The sequence below is a fragment of the Polypterus senegalus genome, chromosome 15 (genome assembly GCF_016835505.1).
Source record: "Polypterus senegalus isolate Bchr_013 chromosome 15, ASM1683550v1, whole genome shotgun sequence".
Taxonomy (NCBI): domain Eukaryota; kingdom Metazoa; phylum Chordata; class Cladistia; order Polypteriformes; family Polypteridae; genus Polypterus; species Polypterus senegalus.
The window spans coordinates 56,976,054-57,001,999 of NC_053168.1; the positions used below are offsets into that span (position 1 = coordinate 56,976,054).

A 25,946-nucleotide genomic window follows, 5' to 3' on the forward strand; every position below is an offset into this window, starting at 1 on the left:
AGAAAGTGGGAAAATGTTGCATGTTGTCTGGACAAACATGTAAGAATTTACTACTAGTAGTACCACTACTGTCAGTACTAAAGGCAATCAGTTATATAAGAACAGTTTCACTGCACTACTTATCAACATTTGGATTCAACATCTGTATTCATGTTCACTAGCTAGCTCAAAAGAAGAATTTCACCTTGCATATTTTTTCCACAAACAAGTCAATTTTAACGCTAAGCCAGAAGTTCTACTAAGGCAATTTATTGATTTTTTTTCTTTCCACTGCAATACAAATCAGCATAGTCAGTATACACTTGGCATGCAAAATAATTGTTTATAAAACAATAATATCAAAATACTTACGAAAGAGCTCTCTGTGTAGCAATAATATATTCTGGTCTTCCATGTTTGTACACCAAACGAGCATTAGCCTGAACCCAAGCCCATCGATTCTTTTTGGTCAAGAGTCTAAAAACTGTCATTCCACTTTCCCCAGTTTTGATCACTAAAACATAAGGGAAAAAAATATTCAAATAATACAATGAAGGAAATTATGAAATAATGTTGGCAATATGTGGTTATTATATTTTGAACAAAAGCAATCACTCATTTAAACAACTTAAGTTTACTATAATGCAAAAATTGAAACAATTCATGAGTTGTCCAAGATCCACAATTTCTTTGAACACAGTAATGGTATTTAAATAAGGGACTTGTTCTCTTGATAAAAGAAAACAGCAGGACTTTAATTGCCAGCCTGTTTCATCCAGAACTAATACAAGTTTATTCAACTCTTCTACTGTTTTTAATGTGCATACTCGATCAGATCTGTTATATTAAACATTGTCAGGTTCGCAATGTTATGACAAGGAATGTCTGATCAGAAGACTGGAAAAATGATTTAGGTGATGGAGGCCAAAAACATTTAATACCCAGGTTAGAAGCTCAAACCACTAAAGCTTTCATTGTGTATGTATATAACAATTCAAAGAGCAAGAATCTTTTTCAGGAAGTTAAAATAATTTAGAGCACCTAGCCAAGATAGAACTTAACTATACAGTACATCCTTACTACTTACAAATATATTCAATATCTCAATGTCCTTGTATGTAGGAAATGTATGCTTTAAGGACAAAAGTACAATTTTTGCAATAACTACTAGCAAATAGTTGCCAGATTTTATTCAAAAATGAGCCAAGAACATTTTGCAATGACATACTCTGCTAGCATTAACAGAGACTTCTGTGTTGCAATGTTATTCACGAACTAAAGGTCTCTCTTTAATTTAACTATTCTCGTATAAGCTTACATTGGAGAGCAAGGGTTGTGTATCTTCCTCTGAAAATGAAACCAGAATTGTAAAATGGATATAGAGTAGGTGGCAAAAAACATTTTTCCACATGGATTTTAAATACTGGACCCTGACAAAACTCCAGTCTATAAACCTTTGTTTATCCATTACTGAACTTTATTATAGAATAGTTACCCTTCAAATTATAATAAATGAGATTAAACTACAGTAATTGGGCGATACACAAAAACAAGATTGACACTATCAGACCCTCAAAAGTTACCCAAAGTTATAATAGATATTTATGTACTAAAACTCCAATGCTGAAACTTCAAAGCTGAATTTGCCAGTCAGATTTCAAGATACTATGCTACCCAAAAACATTCTTATCTGAAACCATGAAGAAAAGTATGAGAATTTGAATTGCCTTAATATTATTAACTTAATTAATAAAATAAAAGTATACTACAAACAGGACCATTTTGAAATCCACTGTTCATCTACCAGTGGTTGTGTACCATACATAAATACCTAGACCACAAAGCATGGTAACTCTCACACCACATTTAGCAGGGCAGCACTGGATTTTCATGGGGGTGCCAGTGAGCGATTACAAAACAAATAAAGCCCACATTATTTATGATTTACAACAAATATGCAAGGGAGTCTATAAGCAACAGATTACAACAAACAGAGCTCCATTCTGCCCAACTCAACACCTTAGGATGGCACTGTAATAAACCAAACTCAGGTTGCATTGCTCAAACACATATAAGGTGGCCCAGTAAGAGCTTGAGCTCACATGGAACTGTGAAATGGAAGTTCATAATGAAAAACATTATTAAAATAAATACAAATAAGCTTACAAAAAACAAAGAATGTCTCTCCTGTAGCCCAGCCTACAAATTTTTATTTCAAGTAAAAGGTAAACAGCTAGAAATAGTGGCATGATGTCATACAATCTAACCTGTGGCAACATGTCAAGGACCTGCTCATAAGAGTCATAGGCGCCGTAGTATGTTTTTCCCCCTTGGGGATTAATAACGTATGTATGTATCTATGATAGGAATCTCGGACAACACATCACCCACACCCACCTACCTACCCACCTACCCACCTACAAGATAGGAATCTCAGAAAACACATCAACTGCCAGCAAGAATGTGATAGAAGAGAAAGTTGATAATCCCAACCACTACTGCCCAATACATAAAAAAACACACCCCTTAAACAAGTGTCATGCTTTCACAGAGAAATCCATGCAAGAGCGCAAGGTATTTCTTTGAAGGCATGAAATATGCTACAGATGTTGTGCTTCAACGGAGCACTTTGCCAGAGAATGCAAGGCCACTATTCAATGCTCTGAGTGTGACAGCGACCAACATGTTGCTGCTGTCCATCCAGATTCCTAAGAGGTCTCTAACACCATCTCCAGGCGTGGCGGGGAGAGCTCTGAACAAGTGCCAAGGCAAGCATAATCAAAATGTACTGAGGTATGTGGAGGACTTTGTGGAAAATCTTGTAAAGGTGTTCCACAAGAAACAACCAGAGAAGGCCATTAAAATGATGTATGCTATCTTAAATGTAAATAGCAATCGTTCACTTGCAAGTCCAGAGTTCTTTGACCTGTTCAATATAAAAGGTAACTCTTTACCCTATACCCTAGACACATGTGCAGGCCTAGTGAATGCTACAGGAAGAAGAGCGGATGGTTTTATTGTGGAAGGGGTGCGAGGGAACGCACATTTTCCACTTCCTACGTTGACTGAATCTGATCAGTTACCAAGTGACAGGGAGGAGATCCCCACACCTGAAGCAGCACGGTATCCATCCTCACCTGAAACATATAGCCAGCTGTATCCCACCTCTTGACAAGGACGCTAACATTTTTCTTTTGCTGGGCAGAGACAATCTAAGAGTGCATAAGGTACGTCAACAGTGTAACGGCCCTAATGATGTCCCTTATGCCCAGAGACTTGATTTAGGTTGGGTCATTATGGGAGATGTCTGCATAAATAAAACACGCAGATCTTGCAGCATCCATTCTTACAAGTGTGATTGGAAGGGGGCATGTCTCTTACTTCAATCAATGCCCATGCCACTATTTCATGAAAGAGAGACTTTATCTGCACACAGAGATGCTTGATAGCATATGGTTATGCCTGAAGACAACCCTAGTCATACAGTTTTCCAGACTACCTGTGACAACAATAAGGTAGCTCCTTCTGTTGAAGATAAGGAGCTCATCAAAATCATAGACCAGGAAATCAGTAAAGATAGTTCTAACAGTTGGGTAGCTCCATTACCTTTCCACAATCCAAGACCCATTCTTCCAAATAATCGTGAGCAAGCCGTGTTAAGATTTGCTTCACTAAAGAGAACACTGAAGAACCGTCCAGAGAGGAAAGAGCACGTCATAGCATTCATGAAGAAAATACTGGACAACAATCATGCTGAACCAGCTCCACCATTAAGAGAAGGTGAAGAATGCTGGTGTCTTTCATCCTTTGGCAAATGCCATCCTCGTAACCCAGGACAAATTAGAGTGGTCTTTGATTCAAGTTCACAATACAGTGGCCTATCTCTCAACAATGTACTTTTAACAGGCCCAAACCTAACTAACAACGTTATCGAAGTGCTTACACCGTTCAGGAAAGAACCCATTGCAGTGACAGTGATAATTAATTCATGACCCTTAAGTCTGATCCCTTCAGATCCAGAGGCTCCCGTTATTCTGACCCCAGCTGCCCTTCTGACACAGAAAATTGGGGTTATTCCAACTCCACATGGTGTTTTTGACAGCCACAACCTTCACAAAACCCAGTGGAGACCTGTACACCACCTTGCCAATTGCTTCTGGAAAAGATGCAGAAAAGAGTATCTGAACCTTTTACATGACTGCATAAGATGGCAAGTACAAATGCCTAACCTTCAATAAGGGGATTTGGTCTTACTGAAGGACTACCAAGCTCATCAGATTGATTGGCCTATGGGTGTCACTGTAAAGACTATGCCTAGTGATGACGGAAGGGTCCACAAGGTTGAAGTTAAGACCGCCAGAGATGGGACTGTTAAGACCTTCTTTAGACCAGTCACAGAGGTTGTCCTGTTATTTCGTCAGAAAGATGAATTCAGTCCTACCACAGCTGATGTAACATAACCTTCAGAGGTCACAACAATCTGCACCTTCTTCAGTTTACAGGAAGTTTTACTAGTGACTTTATTGAATCTGAGAACTCTTTTAAAGTTTATTGTTGTTTGTGCCTGTTCTCTTGTTTTTTAGGTTCCCAAGGATGGAGTCCTGTTACAGACTTGTTATTGAAAAAATTGTAATGTTAATATTCAAGATTAATGGTGCTATCTGACGATAACAGACGAGGAGTGTACTGCTACAGCAGCCTGTGTTAATATTGTTATTAGACTGTTTGGTACATTCCTAATCCCCCCCCCCCTTTTTTAATTTAAAACACATTGGCATGTCCCTAGCTCCGTTTTTGCTACTGGCGTTGCTTTAGTCATTGCTTTAACGTCTGCCATATTGTATTTTAGGTTAAGGAAATTATTGTCCTTTTACCTTCAAGTTGTCAATGGTTTTCACATCCAATACTGTTTATAACTTCTTGCCAGAAATCTACATTAAAGTATACAGATTCTCGGCCTTGACATTCTTGGTGAGTAAAGCTATCTGTCTATGTTCACTACAACCAATGGGGCGACGCACACTCCGTACGGACTGGGTCTTAGGAGAGAAACCTCGTTAATTCGGTGTAAGAGGCTGGAATACTAAGAAAAACAAAAAAGTAACAAAAAAAAAAAACTTACACTAAGCTAAATAATTTAAAAGGGCTACTCAATGGTCATTCTAAAGTAATTTTCAAACTGAAAATTATTTATTTTTTACAAGACTGTCTTATAAAGAAAAAATCACAGCTTGTGAAAGTTCTTCTTCTGCCTGCAACAAAATTGACCATGTCATAAAAAATTGCCATCAAAATAGAAGAGGTGAGACAAAAAAGCAAAAGTTTCACAAACTAAAAAAATAATAATAATGAAGCATACATGGAAATTCAGGAGTTACTGAATTCAGTAATTTTTTAATTATAACAGATATCAATCACTATACGATCAGTGGGCAAATTCATAATAGATGGAGTTGGGTTGTTCATATTACCAAGGAACAGAATGAGAAACTGATCATGTAAATCAGTGTTAATTAACATAAAGTAACTTATAAGATTTAAAACAGTTAGTGTTAACAAGAGTCTTTATGATATTACTTTGTGATTTGGTTTAATCTGATGCTAAACAATGACATGCAATCATGCGAAAATGTTTTTTTTTTTCTTTTTAACATATGTGGACATATCAAGATTTGATTTTCACTGGGGTTAGCACCTGGCCATTAAAGGAGCTAGTGCACAGCATGGATGAGACAGCACAGACAAAGAGTATTTACATGGAAGCAGGAGGTGTTCTGCTGAAATCAAATAGCCTGGGTCATAAGCTGAATCCTTAGGCAATTTAAAAGTAGTGTTTAGGATACATACTGTATTTATAGCTGATCACATTAGATAGTTACAGTATCTTTGAGGTAAAAGTTACTTACCTGTGTTTTTAGTGCTCTAGCAAGGGAGAACACAGTAGCAGAGCAAAGTTCCACTGATGTTTGTTGTCCCCTTGTGAGTCACCCCACTGATTTCAAGGCCTGCAAGTCAAAGGGCTTCTTCGGTCTTGAATCAGCACTATGCAGAGGAACATTTCCGATGCTGCTATATTATTTCCTGGCATGTTTTTGAATTGAAGTGGCCAAATGGCAAAGTGTGTGCCTAAAGCTAGTAGACACTTCTTTACTGCTGAGTTTGTAGAGCACAGAGAAGTGCGTTTAAATTTGAATATATTAGCGAGGATAGTTTACTTCCGATATGCATACATTTCTGGGTGAAAGTAATCAGAATTTGTGGGTGTTCATTTTTCATTATTGTCTTTGTGCATAATTTTTCACTTTTGCTTTTGATTATTTTTCTCTCCACCCTTTGTGAACTGTCTATTAAAGGAGGAGGAAAAAAGGCTTTTTATTTCTCTTTTTGTTGGATTTTCTCATCATGTTTTCCTTTATAGTCACTTTAATTGTTGCATATAGCAACTGCTCTAATTTTTCCTGTTTTTGCATCCTCTTACATTAAACTGTGTAAATATTTCAAAGACATTACACTAAGTAGTTATTGGCACCTCTGGAATTAACCAGAATTCTGTTTTTTGAACGGCCATCTGTTGTGATATGAGATTTTGCATACAAATTGATAAATATTTTGTATGTCTATTTGTAATTTTGGCAAAACAATGTAATATTAGTGTTACATTAGTGAGAAGCATTCATGTTTACCCCTGCCTTTTAGGAATGAATTTTATGACAGAGTCGGGGGAAGTGCCGTAAACAAGTCTTAAAGAAGTTGTGGAAGATCAGTGTGGAATTTTCAGCTACAAAATAAACACCAGCCCTTTTAATGTCCAAATACCCTAATGGTTCTTTTGACATTCTAATCTGTTCCTCAGTCTCTCACCCCTTTGTAAGTGCCAAGCAGGATTTTCCGACATCCAGTCCGGGCTAGGTATGGAACCCTAACCTGGACAGGAGAATAAAACAAAGAAGCAGTGAGGGAAGGCTCTCACACCTGCAGTGCAGGAAAGGAGTTGTAGTGCCGTGAGTCAGCCTTGATGGGTGTCCCATAGATGCCGCTAGTGGGTGATGCGGGGATTCGCGACCTCTTGTTTTTTGGGAGGTCCACCTGACCCAGAAGTGCTTCTATCGGACTGTACACTGGCATGACATAAAAGGAAGCCATCCAGCCTCCTCCAGTCACAGTCGGGAGGAGGGAAGGCAACACTCACTGAAGGAAGGTGGACGAAGAGAAGAAAGATTTTGTTTGTAATTGTGCTTTTACCACCATTTAAGAAACTTTTATGAGGTATTTTTGTAATAAAAATCTTTGTTTTGAACCCGTGACTGAACTGGTGTTGGTCATGTCCAGTGTCTGGGGCTTGGTGGCTCTCCCTATCATTTGCAGCATCCATACTCCTCCAAATGCATATCTCATAATGAGGTTTCTTATAATAAAATAAAGTCCTGGAGAAATTACTGTTTGTGTGAGGACCCAGAAATTTTCGCAATCAGTCAATAGAATGGAAGCAGGGGGCAGTCTTCAACTACTGTATGCTGCTAGGTACTACATGCCTACAGTTCTTTTAATCAGTCAGCTATCTGGCATTGTGCTACGTTGACTGAGATGTGTATTTCAGACATTTATTCTGAAATCATGCAAGTGATTAATTTTTTATAATCTGAAAATAGGCATTTCAGGTCATATGGAACATCAAGACAAGCATGATTACATTTTTTGACATTAACGTACTTTAAATAAAGAGTTTCCCCGTGAAGAGTCAGTTAATCTATACTACTAAAAGGCAAAGTCCTCACTGACTGACTGACTGACTGACTCATCACTAATTCTCCTACTTCCTGTGTAGGTGGAAGGCTGAAATTTGGCAGGCTCATTCCTTACAGCTTACTTACAAAAGTTAGGCAGGTATCATTTCGAAATTCTATACGTAACGGTCATAACTGGAACCTACTTTCGTCCATATACTGTAATAGCCTGCAGCTCGGTCGGCGTGAGAGGTGGAGTTGCGTCTCGCATCATCACGCCTCCCACGTAATTGAGTGCCTGCCCATATAAGGTAAATATTCGCGGATGAAGTACTGTACTTCATAAGTGAAGCTACTGCGGAAACCCTCTCTCAGTGAAAGTGCGAGAGAAACTTTTAATTGCCGGGTCTGAGCTAAAATTAAATAAAGATGTGGACATCGCAACATCGCACAAGATATTCGCGAGATACAAGTTTAATGAGAAGACGCAGGGTATAAAGCCTCGATGCTAAAGACCTGGCGAAGTCATGCCTTCTCTGCTCTCCTAAAAGAATATCTGAATCACAAATGATGTTAATTATATTTTGTCCATGAATACTTATTAAATAACTCCAAATAGTCTGTCTGCTTCCTTTCATAACTTTTCGATTTGGTTGTGCTGCTTCCAGCCATGTATTTTCGTATTAAAGCATTTAACCAATCACATTTCAGCCATCATTTGTTGCCAGGCAGAGAGGCCTTCACAATCCATTGTGCAGGCCCTCTAACACAGAATAAATGTCGATTAAACTATTGCTTCAACCAATCAGATTTTGAGTTGGTGTCAGTAGGGCCCTCTAGCAGGCGTACGGCAACGTCATCGTATTCAGACCCATTGATCGGATAGAAGCCAATATGAGGAACTCTACAAGGCCAATGAACACACCGCAGGCGCACCGAGCGCAAGGTCCTCGCGCGCACTACCGCCAACTCCATGGCAGGATTCTGGACAATATTATTTGCCAGACACAGACCAGATTTCAAGACCACGAAAAAGTGATGTTTGTCATGCTCCTTGACCCACATGGGTTTCGGGAATATAAGAAAACGTTCCCGCATGCAGCCTCCAGTTTAACACTAGAATTACCAGAGCCTATGAAAAAACTTGTAAATCCGTCTCACATTAAATTGCTTCTTAAAACCGTTCTCACCTCTCCGCCAGCGTCTTTTGTTAATCTAAATGTGCCGATAAAAGAAAAGCTGCAAGGAGCCGGCTATTCCATCCCCCCACCGACTTAGAACATTTACAAACTTCCCCCAGCTCATGCCTTAATTGATTTTCTGGGAGTGAAGTGGAGTTTTAGAGTGGAAATAATAGATCGTTGTTTGGAACACACGCATTTCATGTCTGTTCCGTTTCTACAATAATCTGTGTAAACACATTGTTAAAACAGAAACGTTTTTTATATTCTAGTAGTAGATGACAAAATGTAGGCATAAACTATATAATGTATGAAGCCTGAAGTGTCAAAGAAATACTTTCACAGAAGGTACAAATCTAACACAACAATTGCGCTTTTATTCAAAAATATAACTGCAGAAACAAAAAGCTGCCTTAACATGCGACATTGACACCTGTTTATTATGACTGCCTCCGTGGCGCAATAGAATCAGTTGCTGACTGGGAATCAAAAGGTCGCGAGTTCGATCCTGCACCACTCTGTTTTGAGAAGTAAACTGCTCTTAGTGTTACTATTTTAGAATAAAAGAATACATTTGATTTCAGTTTGTAACAGCCGTTGTAATTTATGATACTTGTAAAGGTTAGCTTTGGTTTTTTTTTAGTCAGTTTTATTATCTCGGCCGCGTTCACGAGCCCAAACACACCCCACCCCCACATCTGACACTGCTGTTTTCACATAGACGCGCTAAAACAGGTAAACTCAGATCCCTTCTACATCGGAGCAAGATTGCACATACCATTGCTTGTATACTAAAGTGTCAGCAGGCACTTTCGAGGCATTACGCACATTTTTGAGCATGCCCTCTGCACACTACTTGTGACTTTAGGCTTTAGGAAGTAAGTAAATAAATAAAGGTAAATCGTGTCATAGAATGATTTCTTCAAAACGTCACATATATTTGTCTTTCTTTTTTTAAAATGTGCGTTGATCACCGCCAGCATGTTGTAGCACACAGCATCTGGCAACCTGCATATTCTTTTGTGCACTGAATAAGAGACAAATATACAGTCTGACTGAGAGAATCAGACTGAAAAAAAAGCAAACATTTAGAAATGCCATACTTTTACAGCTGATCGGATGCTGTTCGTTTTCAAATAATATTGTATTTCTCTCTATGCTGTGGTTTCTATTACACACCTGAAAGAAAGAGAGAATATATGTGAAAACATCATCGCACAAATGCAATATTATTTGGTTTGTCTATACAATAAAGGCATTTATTGTGGCTACAGGAGTTATCTACAGTATCTGTGATGCAGTGGCTCTTTATACTGCATTTCTGCATATTAAGATGGTTTTTATAAACATAAATTAGTTTTTGAGGGGCGGGTTGATTCAGACGGAGCACTACTGAAGACCTAGGTTTGAGATGCATGGTCCGCCACTGGACCAGACTATACGCAAATTTGATGAACATTACAACCCGAACATAAACTAAACTGTAGAGAGGTTCAGATTATACAGTACTTCTTCCAGTGTGTCTCTCTAAATCCTCCATGCGGGAACATTATCATAAGGCTTAACAATCTTATTGATACACCTTCTACGTGCTCCGAACCGTCCTTATTACAAAGTCTTCCTTGCTTTACCACTGGCTGCTTCTTTCCATTCACCTTCCTAGCTGTTTATTTAAACAGTTTTCCTTCGCACTTTTCCGCTCCTTCGCTGTCTTCTCCCTTTTCGTTCAAAATACGCAGCTCCTTGCCTTTTTACAGTCAGCTCCCCTTACGTCACACCATGGTACGTTTAGCACAAGTTAATACCGGGAATGCCTGTTAAACATCTTACATTCACGAGTAGCAATTTGCGTAGTGAACACTTTGATGAATGAAACCTGTTATCTTTACAACAGTTGACAAACACGGAATGTAACTTCATAACAACACGTCCTCCAAATACGAACCTGATTGAAAGAAATAATGATAATCAAATCCTTGATGACAGCAACACTCATAACAGTGACAAAACAATTACATTGACAATCAGGTTATGTTATTTTTAAAATGTTTCCTTTTCTTTTTCATAACTTCTTTAACACACTACTTCATTACGAAGCGCGGGTATTTTGCTAGTCAGCAATATTATTGAACTGCTATAGTGGCTTCAGGAAAACATCAGGAAAAAAAACATGTGGAACAGCTGCACACACAAAACTACATTTTGTATCATGACAGTTCACTTGCACACACTGTGTTTTAAGTCTAGGAGTGTTTGACTAAAAACAATATGGTTGTTGGTTCACACCTCCTATATTCGCCAGATCATGCTGTGACTTATTTTTATTCCCAAAATTAATTTTGTTCCTAAAAATTAAAACTCAGAGGAGGCAATGGACTCAATAACAAAGAAGATGAGTATAGGAAATGTTTCCATGAATGGAAGAGGCGCTTGGAAAAGTGAACTGCATCTGAGAATGTTTGAGTTCCTCCACGTATGTATTGTGAAAAATGTATTCTCTTTCTCATAAGCAGAGTTCAAGTTGTCACTTTCACAGTAAAAATAAAATAAATTTAAAAAATGATTTCCAAACAAAAATGCATGCAAGGCTGGGAAAATGGAAAATTTACTGTTATGGCACTAACAACATCATCAAAGTACAGAAATTATTATAGCATACAGTTATGGCCGAAATTATTGGCACCCCTGGAATTTTCCCAGAAAATGCACCATTTCTCCCAGAAAATTGTTGCAATTACAAATGTTTTGGTGTACACATGTTTATTTCCTTTATGTGCATTGGAACACAACAAAAAAACAGAAAAAAAGCCAAATCTGACATAATTTCACACAAAATTCAAAAACCGGACTGGACAAAATTATTGGCACCCTCAACTTAATATTTGGTTGCGTGCCCTTTTGGAAAAAATAACTGAAATCAAGCACTTACTATAACCATCAACAAGCTTGTTACACCTCTCAACTGGAATTTCCAACCACTCTTCTTTTGCAAACTACTCAAGGTCTATCAGATTTGAGATTGTTGATATTTTTCACAATTTTTGTTCTCAAGTCCTCAGACAATTCTCTGCTCTTCTTTCTGTTCTCCATGCTTAGTGTGGCACACTCAGACACACAACAGAAAGGTTGAGTCAACTTTTCTCCATTTTAACTAGCTTCAGGTGTGACTGCTATATTGCCAGCACCCGTTTCTTGCCACAGGTGAGTTCAAACAAGCATCATATGCTTCAAATAAAACGATTTACCCACAATTTTGTAAAGGTGCCAATAATTTTGTCCGGCCCATTTTTTGAGTTCTGTGTGACATGATGTCAAATTTGGCTTTTTCTCTCTGTTTTTTTGTGCTGTTCCAATGTACATAAAGGAAATAAACATGTGTATACCAAAACATTTGTAACTGCAACAATTTTCTGGGAAATTTCCAGGAGTGTCGATATTTTCGGCCATGACTGTATAACAATACCTGCTGCATTACAAAATTACTGTTCATGCTGTATGTAATAAATTAATCTGTAAATATGGCTATGAAAAAACAAACACACCATTGTCTGACTGATCATTAAAATGCGATGTATGCATTGTTTCTAACAGTCCCAAAAGCCTAGGTTTAAATCTCATCCTGATCACTATGTGTAGATTCTACCTTATTTCTGTGACTTCTAAAGGACTGGCAATCAGTGCACTTTGGGTAGTTTTTTGGCTCTAGATTATCTTTTACATGTGTGCTTTATTCTTTTACATCTGTGCTAGAAGACAAATCATACACACATGCAATGATGCAAACAGAAATAATCATTTTTACAAAATAGTTAAATGTTTTGTGTAGAACATTTTGCATATCAGTGCAATAAACACGGCACATAAATTGTACTTTCAAGTTTAATATCAGGAATTGTGTGAGGTGACAGTTCACTTACCGTTAGCTTTTAACACTAGAATTACCAGTGCCTATGAAAAAACTCGTAGATCCGTCCCACCTTAAAACACTTTGCACCACTGATGACGTCAGTGTCTTTTGTTCTTTAAAAGTGATGATAAGTAGCAAACAGCCTGCTATCACATCCCCCACCCCACACAGTTTTCTCAGCTCAAGTCTGTTTACCTGTGTGTCAGTTGCTTAGAGTTGTATAGAGTAAGAAGTCAAGCAAAATGACACCTTTTATAAATACTATATTGTTATTTGGAACACTTGCATTTCATGTGTGTTCTCCACTTAACTATTCTTATAACCATCTAATTGTCCAATTATAATGAAACTTCATATCTGTGTTTTTCTTACAAAATTCCAATCACTTATCTTTGTTTATAATGCAAGTTTATATGGCAAAGAACTACTAATGGTAAGCCGATCGAACTGAAATTTCAAATCTGATCATTTTTTGTGGTCAGTAATATACCACTTCCGGTCATCAAGGTCAAATTTTATATCTAACGATAAGTAACGATTATATAAAATTTAAATGACCTATCTCTATTATATAATTGTAGTAATGCATATGTAATAGTGCTGATACCTGTTAAAATATCATTTCTGGTTATCTGATTAAGGTGAAATTCTCTGTGTTTCTTACCCTAACTAATGATGATATAAATTACCAATAACATTTCTCTTCTTATAATGCAATTTCACATCAAGAACTAATATACATAACTTTAGTTAATTGTTTATTTAAAATACAGTATGTACTAGTTTATTTGAAAAAATTTGAAATGTGTTTAGGTAAAGTACACTTCCACTTCCAGTTGATATATGTTGCCTAAAAGTTGACAGAAAACTAACATTATAACAACCATATCTTAAATTTCATTTATCTAACTCAAAATATTCTCAAGTTATCATGTTTCTGTACATACACACACACACAGACATAATTGCAAAAATGGTCAAAATGTGTTGCGGAACATATGAAATGTGGAGATTCATCAAAATCTCAATATCAAATTTTTTCCACAACTACTATACTTTCTCTATACTTTACTCTCGCAACTTGTCTCTAGCATTGCACTGTGGTGTTATGGGTCCACAGCTCGCTGAGCAAAGGCCGTTTTTTTAAATAAATAATCACCGCACTCGCAGCGGTTTAGTGAGGGGGCGTGGTGGCCATAGCAAGCCACGGGGCGATCTGCGGTGTGGGCGTTTCACAGGTGAGGAACAGATGAGGAACTGCCCACATCCGTGATTGTTCGAGAGAGAGAGAGAGAGACACACAGTGCGTGTGTGTGGGGGTAAGCAAACAAGCGCTTGTGGGCAGCTGCGAGGAAGCTGGGTGTTAGGCCGACACCCAGGCGTTGACGTTGAAGTCGCTCCCGCTGAGTGGTCAGGTAGCGGGAGTGACCAGGGAAAGACGACTGGCCACGGAAGGCCGGAAAGGCAGCGGGAGTCGGGAGGCTTGGAGGTGGATTACCCAACGTGAGCGTTCTGGCTGTTGGATGTAAACCATGTATTGGGACTGGGATGAGTGCCAGACCGAAGCCAGGGATCGGGAGTTCTCCAGTCCTGTGTGGATGTGATGTGGAAAAGGGCAGCTGCAGAGAGCGTCTCGCCTGCTGCAAAACCTAGTTGGGAGAAGCAGGTGAGACGCTAGCATAAAAGAGCACCGGACTTGTTATTGATTTTAAAGACTGCTTCCTGTATGAACGTTTTAACCTCGATTTTAAAGGATTGTTTTTTTTTGTGTATTTTTAACCTCCACGTGTTTTATTGGATTATTTATTTGAAAAACTTTGGATCACTGCACTTTATGGACAATTGCTTGTTTTAATAAAAGCACTTTTGCACATTTGAACCATCCCTTTGCTCAGTTGTTGTCTCTACTGTCTAGCTCATCTCGGTGACATTATCGACGGTGTTGGGTTCAAGGGCTGGGATGGCAGCGATGGGAGCATGGAGTTGAACCCACATCGTCACATGCACCAGGACAGCCATAAACTGCTCTCTCCACTTCCCCTTTCCTCCCACTCCCCTGCTACACACTTAACTTTTTTGTAATATTGTTTCATAACTTTAAAAAAAAATTGTTGCCGGGCCTGGATGTGATAATATTTTTTAACACATTAAATAGGCTACATTAATCGCAACAATTAACATGTTAACTTTCCCAGTCATAATATATACAGAAAGAAGTGAATCACAGTGTGTATGTGGCAACTTTTACAATCAAAAATTAGCTGCATTAATATTTTTATTCATTGTGATGTATCGACTCTTGATCTAAAAGCATATAAGAAAAAATGCAAAAGCACTTTTTTTGATTACTACATGTCTTTTTGATAGAGTAAACAGCACCGATAAGGGCAAAGACATGGGCAGATTGATTGTGTTACTCAATAAAACACTGTAGGTAGCTGTCCACAAATCAGTAAGTGATCTAATCTGCTGGCTGCTATGCTAGCAACAGTTTTACCATTTATCAACCCCATGTCTGCAGGTGTTTTGAGTGGTTATGTCTGTTTTTCTAATTATTAACTTTCATTTTTTATGAGACCTAAAGGCCTCTACTTGCTGGTCCACATGTTTACAAATGGTACAGTGTTTATGCAAGTCATGTAGTTTACTTGTTTAACTGCTGAATTCACGTTCGCTGTTTTAGATTATTTCTTTCTTATTACAGTACTGAAAGGGCATTTGGGTATCCTTTTTGTACTTTCCAAATATCTGTGGGGTTTTAAAGTAGTGTAAAGGTAATCAGTAATGACATTATTTTCTCCAAGAAATAATCTGTAAAACAAACATTGTATAATTTGAAAGAAGCAATTAGCAATGCTGAGGTGCCACGGCTTTATGCCGATCTTATTTTAATAAACCACATAGCCATTTCATCTGTAAACCATTCCTCAAGTGGATATTCTTAAACAACACATTTTGAAAATTAATATTAACATATTTAACATAATGTAAACCTTGTTACAATTTATTGCAGATGTGGCCATACCTCCCATATTCTGCAATATAGATATATAGTGTGACAGATAGGGGCGCTCTCGCTCCCTTGAACCCTCAGACACCACGTCAGACACCAGATAAAAAGTCCAATAATTATTTATTACAATAATAATGTGCACAAAGCACCCTCCACTCCACAATACTCAAACAATACACTTCTCTATAATCAAATCACAATCCTCCACTCCCAGACACTTAGCCACCCTGCCTCCCAACTCAGCTCATCTGTCTGGGAACTCCCACAGTCCCTTATAGTCCTCGACCCGTAAGTGCTTCTGAGCCCTCAGTCCATGTAATTATCCAGCACTTCCGGGTCAGGTAAAAACTTCTCTTTTTCTTCAGCCCGGAAGTATATCATTTCTTCCGTTCTTGACACGTGGAAATACTTCCTAGCTATACGGAAAATATAAATCTCTGGGCCTCCCTGCAGCGACTCCTGGCGACCCCCATGGTATCCAGCAGGGCTGTGCATTATAACTCCACTGTCCATGATTCCCTTCTGGCATTCGGGGCCCTTCCATGCTGCAAGGAGGGCTCCATCAGGTGGCCTGGGGGTATTAGCCGGGATGAGTGGCCGGCCACATCTCACAATAGATATATAGATAATAAATAAATAGCATATAAGAATGAAGATTTCCATACCACAAACCTTTCTAGTTATGCTATGTTTATTTTTTTCATATTTACAATTGTTATTTATAATCTTGGCCTGCTGCCACCATAACCCTTACCAGGAAAATCAGATGGGAAGATGAGATGAGACTATTTAACATTTAATTTCACTCAAGTAGATTAGAATTTATATAAGGACAGACATCTTGTGGAGAGTGAAAAACTGTACTCACTTCTTATGTGATTTTCTGCACAATATAGCATATCAGCTGCATGAATGAACTGGTAACCAGTTCCACGGTAACACAGTTCTGCATCGGTGTATCCCAATACAATTCTTCCCCTGCAGGTGGAAAAAACATTAATGCATGTTAAAATCTATGCTGACAATAAGTGTATATTTAGATTGATGGAAAAACTTCATTTTATCTTTTCTGAAACATCATTAGGGTGCATTGGACTTGCTTCAAATCTTGGAAGCAACTAATGCTGTGCTTGATTTAATTTTGTACTAAAATAAGTTAAAACATTCTACAAGGTGTTTCTACTGAAGAAAATATGAAATTGCAATTAGGCTTATATACTGTGTTTTCAATCAAAGAAGACATTATTTCTGTGAAAATTTAGATCTATGACATTCATATTGGTTAGCAGGTGAGGTACCTAAAATAAATATCATGTTGTGATTGGCTAAAATCCTGCCTGATTGAAAGCAAGTATAACATTTGATCACGCCATTCTGTGTTTGCTTTAAGCATATTTTTTTGAAGTAACTAGCTCCTCATCACATTGAAAGAAATGGAAATATCAGCCAACTGTCCATTTATGACTTCTAAAAACCACTGTAGAGATCAGAACAATAACATAAAATGTACAGAGGGAAAGCAACCACAATCAAATATAGTTAAATACCAAGAAAGACTTGCAAAAAAGGATCACTTTGCAAATTTCATGCAATAAATAAATATAAATAAATCAAAAATGAAAATGGCAATAAATATTACAATATTTAAACATTAATCATTTGTTTAAGTCTGATCACTTGTGCGCTGAGAAAACTAACAGTTGGAATACATAGTCAAATTGCTGAAAACAAGTATGAGTAGTCAATGCATGCTGCAAGCACTGCATGAAGTATTAACTGGTGGGTGCTTTGAGTTTAATTAACTGTGGAAAAACTCTGTTCACACATGTAAGTTTATCCAAACATGCTTGTCAAAAAAGGCGAATGGACAGTGTGCAATTGTTTTTCTGGTCTTTTATTGTGAACCTAAAAAACAGTCCCATGTTTTTGACATCAGTTTCACTGACATCAAAGTACTGAAAATGCACATCTCCAATTTAAATTCAGCTTCATCAAGAGCAAGAAATACTGGTTTTCTGCCTCACTCCGTATTGTCTGTGCAATGCGGCCGCAGAGAGCTTAAACAACTCGGCACATCCACGTAAAAAATGACAAGGGGTGAGCTTTCTTGAAAGCTTTTAATGGACGTACTTCATTGTAAACTGAAATATATACAAAAGAAACATACAGGTATATACAGGTGTATAGTGTATAGTGTACAGTGGGCACTACATAATTATTTCCAAGTACAGATGTAGCCATTCAAAATGGCTGAGAAAAAATGCATTACTTATGGTGGACTGGCCACAGCAAGACAATAAATGATTTACAAAGCAATACATAGCAGACAGTATATTTTAAACAAAAAAGCTTTAAAAGACACTTACAAGGTGAGTGATTTCCATGGTTGGATCAAGACAAAGAGAAGTGTGTAGACAGAGGTTCAAATTGCTAAGTACCACAACTAACCAGACCCAGGAGTTTATATACCCTAAGGATACATTTTGGATGTAACTGAAACAAGAGATAAAGGGGTGCCTACGTGAGAGACATGGGGTGTATTTTATTCAAATGTTTATTATGCTGCTTTACATGAGTTTCATAGACTTTTATAGCACCACTGTGAGTGTGGGATGTGACTGACTGGTGCGTTAATAAATAACAAGATGAAGGGGGAGCACAATTCAACAAATAACAGTCTCAACTAACAAGATGTGGGGCAGAACAACTGGCTTTGATTTTTAGAATATGCCCAACTGGTGCAACTGAGACATTTTCCCTGCACAACTTGTGGAATTTTAAAACTAGAAAATCTCACATGCAAATTCAGTTTATAAATAAAAAAAAAAATAAAAGTTAATTTCATGACTGTTGCCATACTGACTTCATTATCATTGAAGTTTAAGACATATGGCTTATTTGATAAGAACAAGTACAAATTCATTTTAAAGACTAATATATTGAAGCTTATTCCTGCCAGTCAAAAATGGATTGCATTATTTCGCATAATTATTGCCTTCTGTTGACAGTAACATTGTGCACATGTGTACTTCATTTGTCTTGTGACATTATTTGCAATCAAAAAACAAGTACTGAACACAAGTTATAGGTATACACTTAAATTTATTTTTGGTTAAAGTTAACTAATTTTAGTGCAAAAGTTTTAACATGGGCAGAGTGGTAGTGCAGAGTTCACATTCCTGCCTCACAGTGCCAGGATCTGCATGGTGTTTCCATGTTCTCCCTGTGTATTTATGGATTGATTGGTATCAGTGACTGTGATTAATTGCATATAACCTGTTTTAACACAAAACACTGGAAATATTTCAGTAATAGATCTTAGATAATAAAAAAAGATTCAGTTCTTCATTTGCTGTGAAATAAATAACATCCACCCCTTTTTTCTCTCCCCCAACCATGTAGATTCATAGTATGAACAATGGCTGATGTACTACCAGATCACACTATTCAAAATATTTATAACAATTAACTGGATTAAATTAAGTAGATACATTTTTATAGGTTTCTGTTACTGAATTACATGCAGCACACTCTTTTGAGATTGGCTAAGTGACTGTGTGCTGCAAAGGACCTGCCTATCCTCCACCATATTTGCTATTTGCCTTTTACTAGTACTGTTGTAATAATCGCTGGCTCCCTCTGCCCCTAAACTGGATGGATTAAATTTACCCCTCCTCATGCAGTATTAAATGTATACATAAAGTTCCTGTTTAGTTCTAGTCACTTGATTGCTTAACCTTATCCTTACGAGAGGATGAGCATCTGTATGCACAATGTCACCTACTGCAGCAGGTGATATCTTTGTTTAATAACACTTTTATGAATTAATGCAGTATTTTTTGTTAATGAATGGTGGGAATAAGCTTCTGTAGTTTTACTTTTTCAACAAGACTGCAATGTTAGAACAGCCACCGCAAAACAGCAGGATTAATCTAGGTAGATGAGCAGTAATTTTGGAAGAAAAGGTGATAATTACACTTGAAGAAGGGTCTCTAAAATATCTGTTCATCAATCAAAAGTCTGCCATCTCATTTTTCTGATTGCACACTTTACCTACTAAGCTAACCAATGTCACTGAGTTACAAGAAGTCCATGTATTTAGAAATGTGCTAGTCGCAAAACTTTGAAATGAAGGTACGGTCATCTCACAAATTAAGTACAGAAGTATGCAATCTGCTTATGTTGGTGAAATGATGAAAAATATATGTGTTAATGTTGAACTAAATAACTGATTTTGAGTTCAACTTTCCCACATTTAATGCTAATGCCTGCAGCGTATACTGGATGGGATGCAGCTTATATGCAGAAGCAGATGTTGTTTATTCTGGTAATATATGGAATTTTCTACTTGAGAACTGAAAGGTTTTTTTGAAGAGAGTTACACATAGATGAGCTTTATGTGTTTTTAATTATTCAAAATAGTGGGTCCTGTGTTGAAGGTCACTTAACTAGTATTCAAGACCTGGATTTGACAAACAGGCTGTCCACAGAGTATTTGTACAGTACGTAACATAAATGTTCAACATATCACCACGTCACATGCCATGTTGCAGAATAGGACGAATGACCAGAATTTGCTTTAATCTGGTAAGATTATAGTTTATATCTTTTTCTAAAGACTATGTCTTTGCACTGTGTGTTGGCTGAGGCTGCAGTATAAATCCCCTGAACATATGTAATCAAGACAAGGGTGTAGTGGTGATAAATTGGGATGAAAGGTACAGAGTTTAAACAAAGGGCAATTGAGAAGCTAACATTTAAACACAATTCAAAGGCTTTTCATCAATCCATTACTATTTGCCTTTAAAGACTGGTGAGGTTCATTTTCATTGTACACATTTACTTCCAGTACACTCCCCATTGTTGAATTCCTAGACTATTGATGGTCACTTCTTGAAACATTCTGCCTTAATGCACATGATACACATTACTGGCAACTGTTTTAAAGTCGAGCACATGGCATTATATGAAAAATAAAATGCATGGCAGTAGGAATAATGTTACTAAGAAACAATGACGTCTGGTTTTCAGAAGTCAGTTTGCCAGGAGAAAATTTTCACCCTTAGTATTAGCAAAACCAAGGGGCTGATCTTTGACTTCAGAAAACAGAAGGCAGATCATACTACTTGAGGAAATGTGAGCAGTTTTATATTGCTTGGAATGATTGTTATCACTGGCAAACTGAAGAGGGCACAACACATTTCAGCTCTTAAAAAAAGGCTCACCATAGCCTCCACTTCCTTACATGTCTGAAGACAGCTCACATTGCTATGTCACCTCTCAAGAACCATTACAAGTGCACAGTAGATACTGTAGATAGACAGTACAGTCCATTCTCAGTGGGAACCTCACATCGTTTTATAGCACCTGCTTGGCACAAGATCATACAGTACTGCAGAAGGTGGTGAAAGCAGTACAGAATATTAAAAACACCAAGTTGCCTGTTTTTGCAGGGCATATACAACACTCGCTGTCTCAGAAAGGCAAACAGTATAATTAAAAACCTCTGTTCTCCTGCACAATTGCTTTTCCCATTTTTCCCTTCTGGCAAACAGCATATGGTCACTGGCACCCTTACCAGCAGATTCACGGACAGTTTCTACCAACAAGTTGTAAGGTTGCTGAACAGCCAATAAAAAATATTCATACACTGTTAGCTAAATAGTGTCTATAAATATGAAATACTTATCTACTAATCCGTGAACAATTTAGCATCACACAGCTCTTATCAAACTAAGGAGTAAAGTGTTTATGTTTTGATTCACAATGTATTAAATAAACTTATATTTACTTATCCAATGCAGCAACTCCTTATGGAAAATAACTTCTGTTTCATTAAATATGAACAAGATGAAGCTTGTCTTTCCCTGGAGATTTCAGTGTGTAGTGGGCACTACATAATTATTTCCAAGTACAGATGTAGCCATTCAAAATGGCTGAGAAAAAATGCATTACTTATGGTGGACTGGCCACAGCATACTGCGAAAAATCATACTGTTTTAGAAATTTTCAGTAATGTGACTTCACTAAGTTCAAAAACATTGGAACATTGAATGGTTGAAATGGAGTGCTATCCATAATGACTTCAATCAAGTCTCAGTGACAATCTTTCCTTAAATGATGCAATTTAAGCTGAACACTGTTTAGACTTTTATTGGTTTTAAACTGTTATTATTCTGTAGCATGTGAATGTACATTTTTATGTTTACAACCACAAGAAGAAAATTCAAGTAAACCGCTTTGGTAAAAAATAAAAACTGCCACAATAATACATTTTACTTAATTATACCTGTCAACAAATTCAAGGACATATTATAAGATAAAACCATAAAATGCATAAATGTAGATGGTAGCAACACTTTAGAAAAATAGTCTAACAATTTAGCAATTTCAGCCACTATATCTAGCAGATGCGATGATAAGCTTCTCAATGATAAGTAGCAACTGAACCAGCCAAATTCATGGTGATGTTTGCAAAAAAATGTAGATTATAGTATAATAGTAACAATAACACAGCATACCTGTATGCAAAATTCAGCAATTTTTAGATATTCATTTCTTTAGACTGGTAATTTCGTATTTCTTATTAGGTGGCTTCTAAATCTAGAAAACTAGACTTTTTTCATGGTCATAACAAGTGGAAGCATTCAGAGAGAATGTAAAATATTATAACTTTTTCTAAAGTAGCCTAAATAATTTCAATGTAGTGTCTGTCACACATGTGCGTTTGGGGAACAACTTACAGGCTTAAATGATGGCAATATTAACTTTGATCATGGTAAATTTGTTAGGACTTGATATTGTAGTTCTTTCATCTCAGAAACAACTGTCCTTCAGAGATTTCCCCATAATCATAGCCACTGGAATTTAGAGAGAATGCTATAATAAACTGAAAAGATCCTACGCATGACAGTCTGACAAATGAAAACACCTTGTTTATTGAAAAAGGAGAAAAAGAATACGCAATGTATTTTAAGATAATGCAACATCCAAAAATACTCAAGAAACAGCTTTCTAGAACAGTAGAACTAAAGGGCATCTCTGAATCCATACCACATTGAACATCAAAGCTGATGTGCTGACCAGCAGAAGACCACACTGGCTTTCTTTCCTATCAATGAAAAACAGGAGGGTGAAGCTACAATAGACATGCAATCACCATAACAAAACAACTGAAGCATGAAAAAAACAACTCATCGTTTGATGAATGTCAATTTCTACTATGACATACCCTTGGCAAAGTCAGAATTTGGTATAAACAGCATGACTGCATATATCCACTCTGCCTTGAGTGAACAGTACAGGTTGGTGGTATAAATGTAATGATATGAGTTATCTTTGTTTGGCACCCCTTAGGTCTCTTAATACCACTTGTCACTTGAATGCTCCAACGCACTCATGCATTGTTAACAACTATTTGCATCGTTTTATGGATGTTGTTTACTTTTTATCAAATGAATAGTTTCAGCAGGATAAAACAGAATTTAATGTAGCACGTATGTCAAGCTGTGAGTACAATTTACTCCAACAGCCTGCATGGCCTCAGGAGGTACATGATGTTATTGTGTCAGCAAAGACACAAATCCAAAAGGAATGTTTCTAACACCTTGTTGGAGTTGGTATTTTACATATAGACGTAGACAGAGAGACAAACATACAAAGTTCATTCTAGTTATGAAAAAAGCATTTCACTGTTTAAAGTTTTTATTTAATTAAATTAAATCCATAAGTATGTATATGATTTAAAATGTAATTGATACTCAAAAAGCCTCTACAATCAACTTGGTTGCCAAGTAGTAAATTTGATTCCATCACTATAAAACTGGCATTATGACCAGATGTTTCATTATTCATACCTAAGTAATATTTCATTCTAACTAGCAGGCATTCCTACTCTGTTAATTGAATCAGGTTCTGTAAACAATTACATTAAACTGTGGAAAGGAGTGTTTATATCATGCACTGTGGTCAGCGATTAACGCTTGAGACATCTTTTTAAAGGTTTTATAATGTACTGTATATTGTCAGCAACAAAAATATTCGGACATACATACTACCAACCTTTGATCCTTAGGGACAAGCTGGCAGAGATGGGAGTAGATTCATATCTGGTTGCATGGATCGTGGACTATCTTAAAGACAGACTTCAGTATGTGTCTCTTGGGAACTGCAGGTCTGACATTGTGGTCAGCAACACAGGAGCGGCGCAGGGGACTGTACTTTCTCCGGTCCTGTTCAGCCTATATACATAGGACTTCCAATACAACTCGTAGTCCTGCCATGTGCAGACAACAGTGCTATCGTGGGCTGCATCAGGTGTGGGCAGGAGGAGGAGTATAGGAAACTAATCAAGGACTTTGTTAAATGGTGCAACTCAAACCACCTACAACTAAACACCAGCAAAACCAATGAGCTGGTGGTGGTTTTTAGGAGGCCCAGGCCCCTCATGGACCCCGTGAACATCAGAGGTGACTGTGTGCAGAGGGTGCAGACCTATAAATACCTGGGAGTGCAGCTGGATGATAAATTGGACTGGACTGTCAATACTGATGCTTTGTGCAAGAAAGGACAGAGCAAATTATACTTCCTTAGAAAGCTGGCATCCTTCAACATCTGCAATAAGATGCTACAGATGTTCTATCAGACGGTTGTGGCGAGCGCCCTCTTCTACGTGGTGGTGTGCTGGGGAGGCAGCATAAAGAAGAGGGATGCCTTACGTCTCAACAAACTGGTGAGGAAGGCAGACTCTATTGTAGGCACGGAGCTGGACAGTTGGACATCCGTGGCAGAGTGATGGGCACTGAGCAGGCTCCTGTCAATAATGGTGAATCAACTGCATCCCCTGAACAGGATCATCTCCAGGCAGAGGAGCAGCTTCAGCGACAGACTGCTGTCACTGTCCTGCTCCACTGACAGACTGAGAAGATCGTTCCTCCCCCACACCATGCGACTCTTCAATTCCACCCTGGGGGGTAAACATTAATATTATACAAAATTGTCTGTCTGTTATACCTTCATTGTTATCACTCTTTAATTTAATATTGTTCTTTATCAGTATGCTCCTGCTGGAGTATGTGAATTTTCCCTTAGGATTAATAAAGTATCTATCTACCTCCCATTACATTATTAAAAAAAAAAAAAAAAGCAAATCGTTAATCTTTCTTGATTTAATTTAACCTAGTGAACTTATTTCAGGGCTGTAGCGAGCTGGCAGCATTAGTTGCAAGGCAGGAGCATATTTTGAATAGAGCCAGTCCGTCTTACAAGGGTCCAATTAATATCTGCCTCACTAGATAATATACAATAGCAATGAAACAAATTGCCAATCACATCAACTATATAGTGCTATATAGTATTAGCATTACAACAGCAGTTTTATTAACATCGTGTCAGACTGTGGTTGTGAAGCAAAAGCTAAGTCCTTGAATGAAGGTCTTGTTGCACTAGTCAATTCTCATCTTCACTTATGGTCACAAATTATGCATACTGAATTAAACAATGGAATAAGGGTTTATGTGTAAGGTTGCAGGGCTAACTCTCTCATGAGGAGTTTTACATAGGAAAGGAAATAAGTGTAAAACCATTGCCTCTCTGGATCAAGGGAAGCCATTGGAGGTGGTCTGCTAATGGGAGACAGGACGCTTCCTGGTGATGTCCTAGGAAGGTGTAAAAGGCATAGTGCATGCTGCAGGAATTATAACATTCTGTCCTGGGAGTGTCTGGAGAAAGTGCCCATTCAGCCCAGCTCAGCAAGTTGCTACTGCAAACCTCACCAGGAAAAGTGGAAAGAAAAAGAACACGATGATGATGACAGCTGAATTATACATACAAGGCTTCTGTATACTCTCTTATTTTTTGTGGAATTAAAGAACTGTAAAAGAAAAATCTGTGTTGTTTGTCACCTGAGGTTAGGATTGCTTTCCAGAACTAATAAGAACTATGCAAAAGGTGTCTAAAATACTAAGTTTAGTTATTTGGAGCGCCATTAAATCCTGATAACATTCATCATGTTGTATGTTTTCCTGTTTTGTTCCTGTTATATTTCCCTACTCCGTTTATTGTGTTAATATTATATCATCAGTGTTAGCCTCTCCCAGTGTTAGTTTTGATACTGTGAGAGGAGGTAAGCAAACTGTTATTCT

The 25,946-nt window shown here is 37.6% G+C and overlaps 1 protein-coding gene across 1 annotated transcript in view; it reads right to left on the reverse strand.

The window, feature by feature from the left end:
• Positions 1-25,946, reverse strand: part of LOC120516160 (aryl hydrocarbon receptor-like) — a 193,868-nt gene that overhangs the window by 31,330 nt on the left and 136,592 nt on the right. The window contains exons 8-9 of the mRNA XM_039737635.1: positions 16,673-16,782; positions 352-493 (exon numbers count right to left, since the gene is read on the reverse strand). Coding sequence (XP_039593569.1) covers positions 352-493; positions 16,673-16,782 — 252 coding nt within the window. The remainder of the gene's footprint in view (positions 1-351; positions 494-16,672; positions 16,783-25,946) is intronic.